This window comes from Physeter macrocephalus, chromosome 4, assembly GCF_002837175.3.
Source record: "Physeter macrocephalus isolate SW-GA chromosome 4, ASM283717v5, whole genome shotgun sequence".
Taxonomy (NCBI): domain Eukaryota; kingdom Metazoa; phylum Chordata; class Mammalia; order Artiodactyla; family Physeteridae; genus Physeter; species Physeter macrocephalus.
In genome coordinates this window covers 136,547,421-136,567,174 of record NC_041217.1, presented here as the reverse complement: position 1 = coordinate 136,567,174, position 19,754 = coordinate 136,547,421, and the positions used below count along the sequence as shown (strand labels likewise).

Genomic DNA, 19,754 nt, shown 5'->3' with positions numbered 1-19,754 from the left:
CTAAATGTGGTCCAAACACCGCATCTATATACATGGTTTGCTTTTTCTGACAACATCCTCCTCATTCCACACTGTGGCTGATTTTCCAAGCGGAGCCAGTACCTGAATTGAACTGAAGACATACCGATCTAACTCCTCAATGAAGCTCGCTTTTTCTGGCCCAGTGCCAGGAAAACAGAGGCCTTCACCTGGTCTGATGGCAGCTTTGAGAGAAGCAATTTCCTCTTCCAATCCCTCACCTGAATATCCGGTAGAAGCTTGCGGAATAAAACCAGGCTAAACTGTTGTTCTCAAACATGTTTATTTGTAACAGTTTTACATGGAGTGTTACAGAAATTAATGGAAAATTTCTAAAAATTTTGCTGTTCTGTTGAATGCATTGTACATAAAGTTAAAAATAATGTGTCCATATATGTTAACAAACTGTCATCTGAGGTAAAGTTAAAGTAGGTCTAGAAATGTACTGCAACAGTCATTTTCTCTTTCTCATCTTTATTAAAAAAATATGTGTCAGAACGCAGAAATTGAAATGAACCAAACCCACAGAGTAAACATTTTTTTTTTAAAGAAGGTGCCCGGTACATTACATGATGGGGTTTCAGTAGACACTGGGATGAGTACGAATTATCAAAAAAGTCTTGCGGCATGTAAAGATCGGAGAGCTAGGGGGAACGGGGACAGAATGACAGGTGGTGTTTCCCTGGTTTCAAAATTTAAAGTGACAAATTTCGTGCTAGTGAAGAATGAGGAATTAACAGTTGTACATGTGGATTTTCTACCAATCTAACTGGAACTGTGCAGACTCCCCCATGGCCTTTTGGTATTGGCACCTCAGCTCTTATTTGGAAATTTCACTGTATTCCTGGGATAGGATACGGTGGTTCTGAGTTCCCCAAACAGTGCTTATCAAACAGCAGAATTCTGCCAACGATAACATGGATGGCAGTTTAAAATCTTGACTTTATTCCGCTCACTTTAATGCATCACAGGGGCCATCTTCTTTAAGTTCAGAGCCAGTTACATTTTCAACCACATTCAGTGAATGATGACAAGTCCACTGGGCTGTCACTTTCTTCTATGAAATGAGCTCCATACGGTGTACCTGAAATAGCAACATCAGCCAGAGTTCACTTTGAATGTGTCAGAAGCAACCCACAGAATCAGTGGAAGGGTGTGATACTGCAAGACAAACTCAAGACAGCCATATTGAGGGAGAAGATAGCACCACTGGTTTAGAATCAGAATCATGGACAACAGAGCAATTTAAGTCATTTCCCCATGGGAACTGCCTATCTCATCAAATCCTCAGAAAACACAGTTGAACTGGTCTCAGGACAGCTCTCATGGTTATCACACCTTTCCCATTTTCCCCTTCATGTGGAAGGATCAACTCATCAAAGGTATGCACATTCCTGAAGAAATCATGTCGACCAGCATGTGACAGCTACAGAGGAAGGTAAATGGCCCTTTTCACCTTTCGGGTTCTTTAGACTTTGCACGTTAGGGTGACGCTTACATCTATTCTGCAATGGACATTTTTCCAGTTAACTGGAAAACATTCAGATTCCAGTGACCTGACAGTGTAAAACTTGGGCTTCAACCAGTAACAATCACCTTGACTTATCAATTTTTCTCTTGGTCACCAAGTATACCTTCTTCCAAACCGTTTTAGTTTCCATTGATATGAAGAATCAAAGTACACAGGCCAACTGAAGTCATTCATATCAAGGTAAATCCTACTTTTCAAATTTTAAAACCAAGTAAGAATAAGCACCCCCACCCCCAATCCATCACATGATTTTTTTAAGTTTTCTTCTTAGTGTTAAACCACTAAATTCAACATACTGTAACTGCATAGGAACATCAGGAAAACACATTTGACCTGTAGAACAATTCTCTGTAGGGCAAAAAATATATAGATTCTTTATGAAAATCATGTGCTAAACATACGAACCGAACACTGCACTTCTTGTCTCATAAATGTAAAAAAAGGAAGCTTAAACTCTTCTGTTTCACGTACAAACAGTCCGATGATGTCTACGGGGGTCGCTGGGGGTGGAGAAGTGGGAGGGAGTTTCAGAATCTGAAGGACAGGCCTTCAGAGCGTGAACTGTCTCTTTCTTGTTTTATGCAGAGGGCCGGTACTCTCGCGGAAAGGCTTAGATTAGCTGATGGAGTCACGTGCTCCCTTCCTGATCACTAGCTGCTGATTGGCCGACTGCTCCTGCCAGCTGCCCCTGAACTCCAGCTTCCTACCATACACTCCAGAGTAACATCTGGAAAGTGAGCCCCATCCATCAAGTTTGTCACATCTTTCACTCAATCTGCTACCTTCTCTACAGTGTAATGGCATTATTAAAAAGCATTTTCATTAACATCTATATTTACAAAACAAAACTGGCAATTTTTTTTCATTAGAACTCCTTAAAGCCATTTCCCTTAAATATTTAAAGAGTTTAATGGTAAGGTTTTTTTTTCAAGTTATAAAATAAAAATCCCATTTGAATTTTCTGATGTAGAAAAAGAGATAGAGATGAACCATTTGTGACCACGGAATCAGTTTGTTACTCTGAATATTCATGTCACTATTGTTCCATTAGAAAGTCGGTTTTTAAGATCTCAAACCACATTACCAGGATTGTACCATTAATTATTTGGCAAATGACTTTTCTTTGAAAATGGCACGTGGAGAAGACACTGTCTGCATAGCATCACAGCAGCAAGATATCGGAAAAATAAAAAATCTCATTTTATTGGACTTAGAGTTTAGAGCTTCTGAGGAAATCAGATGCATTTTTCATCTTTCTCATCAATGGGATTCGATGTCCTTTCCTACTCACAGAGTGAAGGTTAAACCGAAAGCTGTCTTTCTTCACCAGGATGCAGAAGAGCTAAAGGGTTGTTTTGGCAACATTCTTGATCAAAAAGAATCATCAACCACTCATCTGTCTTGTGATTTCAAGTTAATTCATCTCATATGAGGTTTTTTTTTTTTTTCCCAGTTCGATTTCTTCACCAATGTCTAAAAAAAGTCAAAAGCAATACAAAAATTTGTACACCCATTAATTTTCAAACGTGACAAAGAAAGGAAAGGGGAAAAAAATGGCAGACCAGGCCTTGTGGAGTGATGTAAATACATCATCCTATTTGGAAAGGCATATGGATGATGATATTGTGGTGACAGAGACCTCTTACTTTTGCCTAAATGACGTCAGTGCCAACCCTGATGTAACTCTCTGAGGCCTGTCACTCCAAACTTGATGTCTTTACAGTGGCCAACCGGTAGAGAAATAAAAAGAGAACTATGGTTTCGCATACTGGGTCATCTTAAACCCACGTGTTAAGAGAGCTTAGACTCTTTGTCAAGTAAGCATTTGCTTGATTTGTGATTTAATGTTGGGTATGATTTTTTATGCTTTTGTGTGTCTGTTTTTGTGCTGCCATAGATATCTGCCAGTGGTTGCCAAAAACTCTTAGTTCCCTCTTCCAAACGAGTTCCATTGGGCAGTCATGAATTTCTTCGTGGGATGAGGTGAGGTGAAAGAATACAAGAGAGCCTGTCGCGATGCTGATTTCCATGCCAGCCTTGAAGCACCCGCCACAAGCCCGCATTGATGCTATTTCTTAGATTTGTTGATCTGCGCATAAAGAGGCTCCAGCTCCTATGGACAGAGGGACAAAGTGAGATCTGCTCTTTTCCGGATAGGATTTTCTGAGACAGCATGGGAAGGAGGGTTTGGGATTAGAACAGAAAGGTGACAGTTTATGATGAATGACCTTAGGTTATTTTTGGATTATTCAATCATGGTGCGTATCATTTTGGTATCTTTTTTATCCTTAAGAAGAACAACTCACCCAGTTTTGCCCCTGGTTTTCAAGCTGAGCCTGACTGCCTGTTAGGGAAATCGCAGGGTCTAGTAGACAGAGCTGGACCAGCTGTGTGATATGGACAAGATACTTACACTTTCTGAGCTTCAGTTTCCCCAACCATGAGATGGGAATAATACTGTTTATCCTACATGGTTCTTGAGAGAATTAGAGAGGATATAATATAAAGCCTCTAGCACAGTGCTCAGCAGGAACAGGTCTTCAGAACATGGTAACAATGATCATGAGTTAAGTGAACATTTTTCCAACACGGTTTTATGAACATCCACTTGAGGCTGCTGAAATTCCATCTCAAACCGCTCTTTGGTTTCTACAAGCAGTGATGACTGGGTGCACTTTAGAATAAGAGAAATGGCAATCGTGCCATTAGCTCTTAGTTAAAAGCTTCTCGAACTGGTTTCGATCCACTCAGCTGTGTGAGGTTTGGCGGGTCACTTGCCTGCATCCATGGGGCTGTCCTAAGACATACACAAGGGTTTTCACCAACATATGACACAGCAAGCCTCCAATCCAAATGTAGATGAGAAATGGTGTTTTGGCCTTGTTGAAATCACTTCAGACTTTAGTTCATGTTGAAATGGCCCAGGGTGCACTGGCCAAGCAGATCAGGTCAATATTCTGGTCTTAGGCATGCATAGGCCCTTCTATGAAAGTTGGCCTTCATGCTGTCACTCTTGGATATTTGTACCAGAACTAAATGGACACAGTGACATCTTAATTCTGTCATATTTTATATATTAGCCTGCCTCTTGCCATGTGAGTAAAGATCCCTTTTAACTGCGTATTTTCTTGAAGAAACAGATTGAACTGGCATTCTATAGCCTCTCCTGTGTGTCTGGCACCATGCTAGATATTTTCAAGTACAATGTCTTTTGAAAACATCACAACAGCCTTGTAAGGCAGGTGATTTAACTCTTTTGCAAGTGAGAAACCAAGCACAGAGAAGTTAAGTAGTTTGTCTATGGTCACACAGCTAGTAAGTTTGGGACATGGGACCTAAAAGTAAGGTCTAGTGCTTTTTCTCATCTATTATAACAGCTGCCATTAAAAAAAAAAACAAAAACAAAAAACCTGCAATCTGTGGTGTTGTAGAGTGTTTTGGAGTTTATAAAGCACCCTTATGTCTTTTTATTTGCCTAACAGTCCTGGGAGTGGTTTATATTCTTTCCATCTTCATTTTGCAGATAAAAACTGAAAATCAAAGAGGTTGTGTGGGGCTTCCCTGGTGGCGCAGTGGTTGAGAGTCCGCCTGCCGATGCAGGGGACACGGGTTCGTGCCCCGGTCCGGGAAGATCCCACATGCCGCGGAGCGGCTAGGCCCGTGAGCCATGGCCACTGAGCCTGCATGTCCGGAGCCTAAAAAAAAAAAAAAAGAAAAAAAAAAAAGAAAAAAGAGGTTGCATGATCTCAAAGTCATAGTGCTGCCTGTCATGGATTTAATATATTGTACTACTTGCTTTTATTGTAAAGTGGGGATGGGTTAGAAGATAATTTTGTCCAGACCCATCATTTTACAGATGAGGAATGTAAAGCCCAATGAAGAGAGCTTTTGTTTCCCCAGAGTCACAAGGTTACTTAGTAACCATGCCGTGAATAGAATCCAGGACTCCTGAGATCAGGTAGGTCCAGGATGTCTTCTTCTAGAACTCATCATCTCTGTACTCTTTCAGGAAGAAGGAGCTTCCTACCCTTTGAGGCACCCATTTCTGTAAAAGAACAGATTGCCAATTTGTCCCTCAATGCCTTCCACCCACGGGACTTCATACCGGCCTTGGAAACATAAAGAATAAGTGTAATACTTCTTCCAAATATCTGATGATAGAAAGTAGGAGAGCCCATTCTTCCATGCCCTACTTCTGAGTTACCACTTTCCCATTCCAACTGCCATTTTACATGTGGACCCAGCACTGTAGGTGCACAATGAAGGTCTGCTGAATGAATGAATGTCTAGGATACACTTTCTACTTTTTTCACTGTTCTGATCCCTTTGTCCTAAACACACTCTCCCTTGGCTTTATTCTCCCATAATTGAATCAAAAATCAAAATCTATAGCAAGATGATTTATTAAGCACCTAATCTATTCTCTGCCAATGTCCTGAAATGTTTCAAATACCTGTGGTAAGGCTAAACATGGAACTTTACTGTGTGTTTGTGTTCTGGGTGTCAGGTGGGCGGAGCAAAGCTAGAGTGGTAAAGTAGTGAAGTACCGCTACTGGGAAACAACATTTCCTTTTGCCTACGCTGGGCTACAAGGACGCATCTTCATCTTTCCTGGGTAGACTTTCTCAGCTCACTCTGCTTTTTGGATGCCCTAAGAAGTCTGGCTGCCTTGATCTCACCCTACATTTGCTTTATTCCAATTTTGGAAACTAATTTATTCAACTGAGAATGACACCTAAAAACAGAAGACAGCAGGCTCAGACAGGGTAATTAATGCCACACTGCATTAACTTTCTGCAGCTGAGATAAATATTCACACATCTCCTGCCTGACGGAATTTAGCTTCAAATACCCATCACAACAGTGGTAACGACTGCAGTCAACTCTCAATTATCCCCACTAATGAAGGGGAGCAGTGGTGTGTAAAACCCCCAAAGCAGCAGATAATCCCCAAAGTCTGACACTCTGATGCATTATATATTTTGGCAATAGCTTTACCTTCCTTGTTACAGAATCTTAGGCTGTCAGAGCTGGAGGGGAGCTAAGAAATCATTTGATCCAGAAATTTCTGACCTGACTTCTGGCAAGGTCACCAGGGGGTCTTTAAGCTATTTTCGACATTACAAAAAGCCTAAATGGAACCACACATTAACATAACACGCTGTTGATATTTTTTGTTTTCTTTGGTCAGATCTGACCACATCTCGGCCCTGCTTCAAATCCTTCAACGGCTCCTCATTACCAACAGGGTAAGGTCAAAGTTCCTTCACTGGGCACATGAGACCCATTAGTCTCGTAATCCATTAGAGCTAATAAATGTCCCTTCCAGACCATGAATCAAAAGTTACCCTTCCTCGGACTTCCCTGGTGGCACAGTGGTTAAGAATCTGCCTGCCAATGCAGGGGACACGGGTTCAAGCCGTGGTCCGGGAAGATCCCACATGCCGCGGAGCAACTAAGCCCGTGCACCACAACTACTGAGCCTGCGCTCTAGAGCCCGCGAGCCACGACTACTGAGCCCGCGTGCCGCAACTACTGAAGCCTGTACGCCTAGAGCCCGGGATCTGCAACAAGAGAAGCCACTGCAATGAGAAGCCCATGCACTGCAACAAAGAGCAGCCCCTGCTCACCGCACCTAGAGAAAGCCCGTGTGCAGCAACGAAGACCCAATGCAGCCAAAAATAAAAATAAATAAATAAACTTATTTTTTAAAAAATTACCCTTCCGGTCACGTACATCATGCTTACAAAAAATTCTTATGCTTCTATCAGAATGATCTTTCTGAAATGGATTTTGTCATGCCAGTTTCCTGCTTAGAACGACCCTCCCAGCTCCTTAAGCCCCCAAGGATAACACAGACTCCTCGGGATGGTCCACAGGGCCCTTCCGACATGGCTCTCCCTTCCCATCCGGCCTCATGTACTTCCTCTCTCTCCTAGGCTGCACCTTCTTCCCTGTACTTCTGGTCCCCCCGATATGATGGGATTTCCCATCCCCGAGACTCTGCTTAGACAATTCCTTCCACCTTCAGGACCTCTCCTCGTCCTGCACCTGGGGGTTCATACTTTCAGAACCAGCCCAAAGAGAAGGGCTTCCTGGACTACGCAGGTGACGCGGACCACTCTGCCCCTGGACTCCAGCAGTGCCCTGTGGAGTCTACACTGCCATCGTGTTATCTCCTAGTGCCTTCTACACAGTGAGCTCCGCTGCACCTTTCACGTCAGTATCCCAAATTCTGAGCACAAGCTTGGAACCTGGCAGGCGCACCCACGAACAACATGAAGCATGAGGATGTGAATGAGTGAATGAAAAGCGCTTCTCTTACTGGGAGCTGGCAAACGCTTCTGAACTTTAAGCTCATTTGTGAATCTGACATATTAATAATCTTCATTTCTAGAGGACAACAAAGTAGATAGAAACCATGCAGTAAAAAGGAAAACAAATTAACTCTCCACCCTTTGACTTAAGTTGAATACCCTGTTTTCTGGGAGGTGCAATGAAAGAGTGCAAGCACACAGATGGGAAATCGGGCAAATCCAGGCTGGTATTACTGCCAACTACTGCCTGCAGCCACAGACCACCGCGAACACACTTGCACTTGAACAAGTTGGGTTTATTACTCATTACAACGAGGGGAACCACGGGCAAGTCTGGAAGAGGTGATTAGAAAGGGCTTCTTATAGGTTTAGGCTTATATTAGATGTTTAGGGGGAGGGTCAAGAAAGTAAGGCTTCTCTCTGGGTTGGATGCTTTCAGGAAGCTGGAGTAGGATTATCGTAATAATTCTTATCTGGAAGGCAGGTAGCATGGAACAAGGCTAAAGCCAGGAGAGAAGAATATTTGGTCATCTTTGGAATTTGGACAATGTTCCTGTCAGCCATGGCTACCGAGTGGTCTGGATGTGTCTCTACCCATCACGGTCACTGAATGCTTTGTGGGATGCTGATGTTCTGTGAAATTGTTTACGTTCAACAGAACACCAAGGGCCCAGCTCTTGGCTGTCAGGCTGCTGTTCTCTTTCTCACTGTCACCTACTTAGTAACCTTAGAACTCCATGTAGGTTACTTAACCCTTCTGGGTTCCGGTTTTCTTATCTGTAAAATGAGTCAAGAAATCCTCATTGAGGACTGAAGGAGAAAATACACACTGACTGTCTGGCACAGAGCCTGGCATGGAGGAGGTACTCCAAAAACGGTTAGGTTTCTTATGTCTGGGCATGTGGCTCTATCCTTCCTTTATAGAAGATGGTTTTAGGCCTAAAAATCACCTGTAGGTGGCTTTCCGAAGTCCATCTCCTTCATAGACCCTACTTCATAGCGTAACTGGGCTGTTAGGAAACCTAATAATGGCACAGGATCCGCCTTGGGAAACTGTGTAGAAAGAATGCGGGGTTAATCTAAAGGATCTGGTTGGAGGGCCCTGTGGATGGCAGAGACTTCCACGTGTTGGCAGATGACTTGAAGTATGAAGTATGAGCTAACGTACAGAAGTCGAGTGGAATCACAGATTTAGAGTAATAATAGCTTATATTTACAGAAACCTTTACAGTCTCTAAAGGGGATTCCTCGATCACATACATGGTCTCATTTGGGCATCCCAGAGTCTGTACCCTGCGTATTCCTATCTCCATTTACAGGGAAGAAGCAGGGCTCCCCAGAGTTTGGTCACTGGCCTAAGGTCACTCAGCCAGCAGAGGGCAGAGCTGGGATATAACCGGCTTTGTTATTTTTTTAGCTTTTGTATTGCAGTAAAATATTTAGAGCAAAGCATTTCCCATTTTAATCATTTTTAAGCATACAATTCAGGGACATTCATTACACTCATCATATTGTGCAACCATCACCATTATTTCTAAACCTCTTTCTTCACCCCAAATAGACTCTGTACCCATTAAGCAGTGACTTGCTAGTCCCCCTGACCCCCAACCCCTGGTAACTAACCTCTAATCTACTTTCCATCTCTATGAATTTACCTATTCTTATTTTTAACAGGTTTTTGTTGTTGTTGTTGTTTTGTGGTACGCGGGCCTCTCACCGTTGTGGCCTCTCCCGTTGCGGAGCACGGGCTCCGGACGCGCAGGCTCAGCGGCCATGGCTCACGGGCCCAGCCGCTCCGCGGCATGTGGGATCCTCCCGGACCGGGGCACGAACCCGCGTCCCCTGCATCGGCAGGCGGACTCTCAACCACCGTGCCACCAGGGAAGCCCCCTATTCTTATTTTTAAATCAACTTCACTGAGGTGTGATTTATATACGATGAAATGTTCCCATTTTAAGTGGACAGTTTGATGAGTTGTGGGAAATATATACACCCATCTGGCCCTCCCCAGAGCAATCAAGCTATAGAGCATTTCCTCACCCTAAAAACTTCCTCAGGGTCCTGCTCAGTCAACCCTTCACTCCAGTGCGGCAACCACTGATCTGCTTTCGACCACTGTAGACTAGATTTGCTTTCCTGAGCGTTTCATGTAAACACGCCCAGCTCTTTCCTAAGCCCACTGTCCTCTCCACTGCCACATGACCCCTTTTATAAAATGTCAAAGCAAGAAGGGCCATCGATCTGACGGTTCCTTTCCTACAGGAAGAAATGGAGGCCCCCAGATGTGAGGGTTGGTTTTTTTTTCCCCAAAGTCCGCAGGAATCAGTAGAGAGCCAGGAGGGCAGCCCAGGGTCTGGACTCCCCTTTCTGTGCTTATTCCCTCACTTTCCCTACCTATCTCCACCTGTCTGGCTTGAAGTATAAAGGCACATAGGTTCCAATCCCACATTATAATGAGCCCCTTTGGAAAGCCACCTAAATTGTGCTTATGACTTTGCATCCCTTTAATTTTTATTGTGTTTGTTTCTGGAAAGCTTGGCCACATGGAGCAAAGGTATGTCCAAAACAAATGATGAGCGGGGAGAAGACGTGGCACGCTGAGAAACGTGGTCTTGGACGTGAGGACACGCGCCACGCAATCTAGCTGCTGAGCAAGCCCATCTCTGCCCCTCCTGGGAGCCTGGGGGTAAGAGCCATGCCGAGCCAAGCTGGGGGTCAGACTGCAGCTAGGAGGTGAGCCAAAGCTTGAGGTCCTCAGCATTGCCCTGCCTAGGCAGCAACTTCAGCCTCAGGGTCTTTAAGCCCGAACACTTGGGCCTAGCTCAGCAGGGTCTAATATTTCCTGGCCTGATAAAATGAAAAAGGTGATGGTAACCAGGGAGTGGAAACAAGGCTGAAAGAACTCAAAGTGCCACCTGAATCCATGGAAAAGGCGTGGGGTTTAGAGCCACAAAGACCCCAGCAACTTCCTAACTACCTGTATGAACTGAGGAAGGCGTTTCACCTGGGCCTCAGTTTCTTCATCTGTACGATGGGGTTTGTAACATCAACATCATGGGACTGTAACACGTAACAAGTGAGCTCATATGACAGAAGGAATTTTAACAACGGGCAGGAGTCTTCCTTTCCCTTTTATTCAGAGGAAAGGGAAACAATAAAGCTTTCTGACCACTTTCAGCCTGAAAATCTGGCCTTCAGAGTAGGAGAGTCTTCAAAATACAGGACGGATTTAATGACGATGCCTTAGAGACTGAAGTTGCTGCTAAATGCACTCGCTTCCAGGGGGTCTTGGGTGCTGAAACCCACTTGGTGGACACAGAGGTGCACACTCTGAGTTCCCAGGGGGTCTGCACATGTCCTGATCAATTCTGCACTTCCCCAATAATAATAATAATGATGGGTACAAGTTATCTGCTTTGCAGATTTACGTCACGTTTCTTGACCTTGTCACGTAGCGGAGGAGGGCACTGAGGTTGCTGGCACCCGTTCTCTGCCATAAGCAGGATGGCCTGTCCTGAGTAGGTTCCTGGTGGTCAGGAGTGGGTTCTGGATCTCACACAGGTAGTCACCAGGACCCCTAATGACGTCAACATATTTCAGGGACTTCTGGCCTTTCCTTCATTAGCTGGGAATAAGGACAGCCGGGGAGAAGGGTGCTGTTGGAAGATCTAGTTTGAGGACTGGGTATTCCATGCTCTAGCTGGGTGACCGTGGGCAAGTTAGAGGGTCCTAGAATGTAAGCGTTGGAAGGGCCTGTGGGAATGGCTTTACCGAAGAGAAGACCAGAGGTCAGAAATGAGGCCGCCTGCCTCAGGTCACAAGCAATTAAGTCAGCGAGGCTGCTAAAACCCGGGTGTCCCGGTCTTGGTTGAGTGCTCTTAAGTTATTTAATCTGGGTCTAGATTCAAATCCTAGCCCTATTACATGTGAATCATGTGATTTCAACATGTCATGAACCTCTCTACCTTACCTGTCATATCTGTGAAATAGGAATGATAAAAATACTTAAGAGCATTCCCCTGAGGATTGAATTAGGTGATGTCTATAAAAGTGCTATAAACATCCTAGTAATTTTTACATTTATTTTATTAGTAGTAGTAAATGCAAGGCTGCTTGCATTAGCTTCTGCAGGGTGATTCCAGAAACAGTGAGCGTGATCTAACTCAGAGGTCATCATACGACAGCCCATTGGCCCATTTTAGCGGCTGCCAGTTTTTTTTGTAAATAAAGTGTTACTGGCACTCATCACACCCAGTCCTTTGTGCACTGTCTTTTGCTGCTTTCCTGCTGCAACAGTAGAGTAGATTAGTTGTGACAAAGGCCAGATGGCCCACAAAAACGTAAATAGTCCCAGAGAGTGTGCTGGCCTCGGGTCTAAATGATCAGTGGAGTCTAGGTGTGCTCACTACTCTAGGGGCTGAACACCATGTTGAAATCTCCATTTCTAGTCTTTTGTTCTCCAGAGTCTCATATCCAGCAGTCCACCGGCATCTCTGCTTGGAAGTTCAAGGGCACCTCAGGTACAACTGGTCCCAAAGTAAACTGGCCTTTTTTCTGCTCAAGCCTGCAGCTCTGCATTCCTTAGCACAGTGCCTGGTACCACCTAGATCCCCCAGTCAGGCAGGAATCTGGGGCTCATCCTAGCACATGCCCTCTTCTTCCTCACCTCCCCCTTCCCTGCAGCCTTAACCTCCTCCTGATTCCATCTTTTCATATCCCTGGGCATCATGCCCATCTGTCCAACCTGGCCGACACTGCTCTCAACCCAGGCCTTCCCATCTCCCGCCTGGACTAGCTTGGCTTGGACTTGCCTCGGAGTACCATGCCCATGAAAAGGAGAGATCGTTTTTCCATTTTTGTGGTTCTCTGTTTTGAGGCTCTTTGTTATGTGATTCTATTTAAAAACAGAATGGTGGGCTTTCCTGGTGGCGCAGTGGTTGCGCGTCCGCCTGCCAATTCAGGGGAACCGGGTTCGCGCCCCGGTCTGGGAGGATCCCACATGCCGCGGAGCGGCTGGGCCCGTGAGCCATGGCCGCTGAGCCTGCGCGTCCGGAGCCTGTGCTCCGCGACGGGAGAGGCCACAACAGAGGGAGGCCCGCATACCACAAAAAAAAAAAAAAAAACAGAATGGTGATAATAATGCCAAATATGTGTATTCTAGTTTCAAAGCTTATAAAAGCACTTTCATACTCATGGTATTTTCTGATTCTGGGAGAGCCTGAGGAGGGAGCTCTTGCTATGATTCATCTTCATATGTGGTGACCGGGGGTTCCAGGGGCTAGCTAAATTCCTGCCTAAGGTCACCTGCTTTGGAACCATAATTCAGACCCAAGTCCCCTGACTCTGGGCATTTCTTTTCTTTCTTTCCTTTTTTTTTTTTTTTTTAAATCTCTTACCAAAATCATCTGAAGTTCTGCTTTCTTTTCCCTTGAATACTATAAATGCATCAGGTAACATTTTACATGTCTTGGGTTCCCACTATGAAGACTGGTCTTAAAAAATGACAGTGACTTATTATTTATGGCAATATCTACTGTTACTAAGGGAGACAGACCAAACAATTCCCCATTGTTACAGATGCTACTTTGACTTGACAGCTGGGAAAGTCTGATAGGCAGTTTATTTACTTAGCCATTTAACCAAATAAATGTTTTCATTTTTCTTTCATCTCCTCAAAAGCTAACATTTCGCCCTTAAAATTGCTCCAGCAACATATCAGTGGAGTATAAATTACCTGCCATTCCCATGCCAGCCATTATAATAATATTATTTGGGTTCTTTCTTTTGCCCCTGTTGACCCAGTCTTTCAGACACGTGATTCTCCCAGATGGGAGAGTAGGGGAAAAACATGAAATAATTGAAGATATTCCCCTTTATTGCTAAAACAGAAATGCTGTTTTGAGATTGGCCCCGAAGCTTCCTCCTGAGAGGATTGAGGCCATCCGTTTCCTCTTACTAGGGTGCAATATGGTTTTAACTTATCAACAGATGTCACCCCTACCTACTCAGAATTGTGCGGGCATTTCTAATAAAAAGCAGCTGGAGATAATGGTTGCAAGGGTGATAAGAAGGCTGAGACTCTTGCTTTCCAACTGTACGGAGGCAGCGGGGAAAACAGAGCCATGGACGTAACTCTCCCTGCATGGTATCCTTTTTCCAAATGCCTGGAAAGGCCCTAAGAAATTGCAGTCAGTAAATCTCCAGTTAGGTGGATGGGCGAATGGGATGGAGACAGAAAGATCAAACGTGGCTTATACTGCTATTGAAGGAGGGGCCCAAAAGGCTCATTTGGACTTCCCTTATGGGTGTCTTAAGGGATGTGTCGGCAAGGCTGGCATCAGCCTCTTGGAATGCAATTCTTGATAGGCAATTGTGTAATTGCCAGACTAAGCTTTCAAAGGGAGAAAACTGTTTCATGGAAGATTACAGCCCAGCCCTCCTTTGGAGCTGGGAGCTACTTATTATGATTTACATGTGAATCTAAGATAAGGCTGCTCATTTTCTGAGAACTGAGAGGAGGCCTGTGAGGCCCTAACAGGGGTCCTTCTGATTACGGGACAGGGCGAGCCAGAAAACTAAGAAGTAGGGTTTTTCTTTTTCCTTTTTCCCAAAGCTATTTTGAGGCATATTGAAAATTAATTACCTGCAAATAGAAAGTAAAAAGCAAAACCTCCCAGCCAGTGGCCTGGGTCCTTATGGTAGAATTTATTCAACACGAGGACATAAGGGCTAAACGTATAAAAACCAAGGGAGTGGCGAACCGCATTTATTGAGCACATAGGATGACGATGGGGGTGGTGGTGATGGTGCTGGTGGTGGCGATGGCAGCTAACAGATCTTGGGTGCTTTCCCTGTGTCAAATGCTGTGCTAAGAGCTCCACACACATCACCTCCTATGATTATTGTCCAAACAATAAGCTTATGAGGAGAACACTATTTTTACCCTCATTTTTCAAAATAAGATGGAGAATTATTGTGACATCTCATGAGGGTCACATAGCTTATAAGTGCTAGCGCCAGATTCTGAACTCACTCTTGCTCCAGAACCAGATTTTTTTAAGCCGAGTACCGAGTACCTGTCTCCATATGCTATCTTAGTTAATGTAATGTATACATAAGGCCCTTTCAGCAGATAAGCAAACCAAGACTCAACAGTAAGTATGGTTCTTGCCCAAGATTTCCTGCTCTTAAGTAGCTGAGCTAGAATTTGAACTCAAGTTCCAAATTCTGAGCTCTTCCCACTAGACCATGCCACGTCCATTCACAACTCAACCCTGGCCTGGGGTTCTAGACAGAACATCAAACACGGAACAGGCTGAAGCCTCATAAAAAGAGCCTGTACGACTGTCTCAAGCAGAACAGGCTCGTCGAGATGAGGGTGTGAAACATCGATCTGCAAATGCTGCATGTCACCTTTATTCTCTAGAAGAACTCAATTTTAGGATGATGTTGGCTGTTATGCTGATGAATGGTTCTTGTCACCTCCAGTTCATTCATCAAATTTTTCAAGGCAAGGGTGAGCATGTGAAATAAAACATAGGTAAGGGGTAGAAAAACCTCTGGGGGAATCTTCCCAAGGTGTCCACCCAACATCTCTAACTTTTGTCTTTCCTGGAACATTTACTTGGCCTGTATCACAAGTTCCCCAAATAGCTTGGCAAGACTGGATTTTTAGATGGGCATTTGCATGGCAGGATGTGTTCTCATATGCAATCGTACTAAGGTGAAACATGGCAAAAAGTACGGTAGGTGAGATTCTTTAGTCATAAAATCTATTAGCAAAGTGCACTTTCAAAACACTGTATGAGCTTTCAACAACCATCAAAATAACTTACACATGAACTGCGACTGATTCCGAGGTAGCCTCAGAATCCATTTATGAACAGTGAAAACTATTTACCATTTTAATGGTCCTGACCATAATGTTCAGGCCTCAAAACAGAGCTCTGTCGGTATGGCCTTGCAGTCCTACACGTTTATGGAAAACTAGAAAAGTATATGAAAAATTGAACACATTTGTCAAGGAGTGACCTTAGAACTCACGCCTGGGTAACAAGGGTACTTCTGTCTCCCGGGAAAGTTCGCTTCATCGGCCCCTCTTTCTTTCCATACAATCAGATGTATTAAAATTCAAGTGCCAAAACCCACTTCTAGTAAATGTAAGTACCCCTCTCTTGAAGCCGCTGCTGATGGAGTCTGAAGTGGTTTTGGTGGCAAACCACAGGCTGTAGCACAGGTGCAAAGAGCAGAGCCTCAGAAGCGAACGTGACACGTCTCTGAGCTTTGAATTCCACTTCCACGTCAGAAAGGGTGTGGGGGCCCCTTTTGGCCAGACAAAATGGACTACCATCATCTCACATCTCTATCAATCTTATGTCAAGCACTGCTTGTTTTTGTTTCTTAGTCTGGCTTCTCAGTGTGTTTGGTTGGTGACCTTATTTTAGATCTGCAGAGTGTAGGCAAGTGCAGTTGACACACTGCTTAAAAGATTTAAGCATCTGGACCCTATTTCACTGAGAAAGAATCAGGGTGGGCAGAATGTGTCCATCTCAGAATGTTGATGCTTTTAGACACTGAGTCCACGTTAAGTAGCATTGACCATGCCTCCTTCTATCAACACCCCCCCACTCAGAACAGATCACTAATAAAATACGACCATTCCCCACTCGTCACCTCTACCCCTACCTCCCAATATATGTCAAAGGTCATGCATCCATGAGGATAAACAAGGTGGAAAACAGACACCAGGCAAGGTGAGATGATGCAAACATCAGGGATGTGACTTCAGAGGTAACAAACAAGCAAAAGGGAAAGCAGATGGCTTAAGGGTGGGAGATCAAAAGGACAGATACCTACCCAGACCTGTGCTATCTAGCTACCGGCCTGTGGACTTATATTATCACCACTGGGCTCACCAAAGGGATCACTGTTGGATGAGGCCTGTGACCCATCAGGCTAGAACACAAGAAGATAACACTTTTTTTTTTTTCTTTTCAGTAATTGAAAATATAAGACAGCTGGGCATATTTTCATGCACACATATACTCTGTTATTTTAAAGGAGGCAGCACTTCGTTTAGAGGATGCCACTTCCGCAAATGTGAGAACTTGTAGTAACAACTTAATGAAAGGATAACGGTTTTCGGCTGCTCATTTGAACATAAAAGAAAACGCCTTTAGTCACCCCTTTAGAACTTAAGAGTCTGAGCCAGCATTCTTTTCTACATAGGTTTCCTCATGCATTGTCCATTTCAGATACAGAGGTTTTAAACTGAAAAAAAAAAAAACAAAAAAAAAAAAACCAAAACCGGAAAGAACAAACCGGTCACTTACAGCTTCTTGCTCTTCACTTTTGCTGGGACTTTCAAAGCCCTCTTCAAAGATGTCATCGGTGGTCGGATCACTGGCGTGGGATGCAGATGATTTGGATGGAGAGCTCTGTCTAGGGGCTGGGGTTGGAGCTACATAGAGACCATGCAGAAAAAGAAAACATCCTAAGTGTCCGGCAGCAACCGTTTATACCCCACAGAAACCTCAGGGATCTGATTATATTCGAGTCAAATCCCAGGACTCCTCCCTTCCTATCACAAGTCAGATCGGTTGAACAGTTTAATATCTCCTCTGTACCTATCAATCTTGTCCTCTCACAAACTTGACGGTCAGGAAGGAGCTGGTGGTCCACAGGGATGGGTGGGGCAGCGGTCCTCAAGGGATAGCCCCTGGACCAGCAGCATCAATCACATCTGGGAACTTGATAGTAATACAAATTCTTGGACCCCACCCTAGATACACCTACTGAATCAGAAATTCTGTGTTTCTGCAGACTCAAATTGAGACCTGCTAGACTACAGTCTTCTTTCTTAACTTCATATAATTATTTCAATAAGAATAAATAGAGAAGAGGACAGTGATATGCAGTTATTGAGTGCCTTCTATGTGTCGGAAGCCATCAGAAATTTTACAGGCAATATCGCTAATCCGCATAAAGCCTCTTCGAGGTAGGGGTTCTTGCAATTTTACAGATAAGGAAGGTGAAGATTGCTAAATTGCTCAAGGCCACAGACTTGGCAAGTGGTAGAAGCAGGCTTTGTGTCCTGGCACATAGTAGGTATTCGATAAACACGTGCTGAATAGAGTGTCTCGGTGATCTGGGAAGATGAATGTAGCTGATGGCAACTTCACAGCTGGCACTTTTATCCTTGTTCCATAAGGATCACCATTTTCTGTCCTAACCTTCCCACATTTTCCTTGAGTCCTTTATCCCAGAGGTTTATAATAAATATGCCATTAGAAACTACTTTCCTTTCAATAATTTCTTTTTTTTTCTTTTCAATAATGTCTAAATTGGCATTGAAACTACCCAGCACTGGCTCAGCCCCAAAGGAGGGGGGTGGGGCGTGGCTTGATTTAGTAGCTGAATTTCCAAAGCCATTGACAAGGCCTCTCTGCCATTACATCCCAGAATTTACAAAATCTGGCTGCTTATCAGACAGTGAGTGATTATAAAACTTGGTGAGTTGCTTTTGCCTCGATGAACCTCTCTTTAGAATGATGATGCTACTTACTGCGTGCCAGCAAGCTAGACACGGTGCTAGGCACTTTGCATTCATGATGCTCTCTAATATAAACCCTGCAAGGTGCTATTGTACCTATTGTCTTTTTCTGATGAAGAAACTGCGGCTCAGAGGGGTGAAATGCCTTTCTTAGAGTTAACACAACTATGAAGCAGGAGCGCTGGGATTTAACACAAATCTGACAGTGTTCAGTCCACTGTGCTTTTCTATTTCTATTTGAGGTGTAATTTTGGCTCCTCTCCACTCAAAACATTCGAAAGGTGATGCTGATGGATAAGAGGATACAAAGATAGGTTGCACTCATTTTCTTTAAAATAAAACATTGTTTCTTTTTTTTTAATTTAAAAGGAAGTCTGCTTTGTTTCATGAGATGCCTACAGAACAAACCAGCTACAGAGAGTTTAAATGAGATAAGCTTTATGAAAACACCTTGATATGCGGTAGATGCTTAATAATTATGAGTGTAATTGGATTCTGAACTGTGTTCGACAGTTTGCTTACTAAAGGCTGAGAACCCTGACAGAGCTGCCGATTCTGAGAGATACACTGCTCATACTTATTGGATGGAATCAGTGGGATGCAGAACTCGAAGTTTATTTACGCAAAAGTATCTTAACCTTTAGAAGGTTTTGTAGAATACCCCTATACCCTAAAACTGTGGTTCTCAATCTAGGACAATTTTACTCCCAAGGGACATTTGGCACTATCTAGAATCATTTTTGGTCATCATGGCTAGGGGAAGAGGATGTGTGCTACCGGGCATCTAGTGGCTAGAGGCCAGGGATGCCGCTAAACATCCTACAATCCATAGGACAGCCGCCCGCAACAAAAAATTATCTGGACCAAAATCTCCCGCTCTGACACACGACAGTAACTCAGTAGCCTTTGTTTTGTACCTTCATCCTCTACAATCGTTCCAAAACACCTCCCATGTGCCAGACACCACACAACCATCATGAGAAGTGTAGCAACACGAGGATGATTAAGACATATTCCCTGTCCTCAAAGAACTTAAACTTCCCTCTTTTATATATATAGCTGGCACACAAGCCCCTTGAAAGAGAGACACTTGTCTTCAAAAGATGCTTGCTTTTTATACATGGCTGTCATTTCTTTAGCATTTCATTTTTTATTCATGATTCTTCATTGAAACCCTGTAAGCTGGAGTGAATAGAGATGCCCCCACCATGTAGATCATATGGCCCGAGAGGAAGTAGGTTGTTTATACCCATAGAAGAGGTTCATTTTCAGAACAGCACCCCAAACCTTGCTGAAGTGACATTATCTAATTGTGTTAACATTAGATTTTTTTTGA

General features: G+C 43.8%; 1 protein-coding gene across 2 annotated transcripts in view; it reads right to left on the bottom strand.

The window, feature by feature from the left end:
- Positions 1-581: 581 nt before the first annotated feature.
- The window catches only part of DAB1 (DAB adaptor protein 1), a 294,648-nt gene continuing 275,475 nt past the window's right edge, over positions 582-19,754 (bottom strand). Inside the window, exons 12-13 of one of the 2 annotated variants that reach the window (XM_028488109.2) lie at positions 17,199-17,326; positions 582-1,102 (exon numbers count right to left, since the gene is read on the bottom strand). In XM_028488109.2, the coding sequence (XP_028343910.1) occupies positions 1,076-1,102; positions 17,199-17,326 (155 nt within the window). In that variant the 3' untranslated portion in view covers positions 582-1,075. Of the gene's footprint in view, positions 1,103-16,737; positions 16,822-17,198; positions 17,327-19,754 lie in introns of those variants that run through there. The other variant, XM_055083962.1, reaches the window with a different exon arrangement.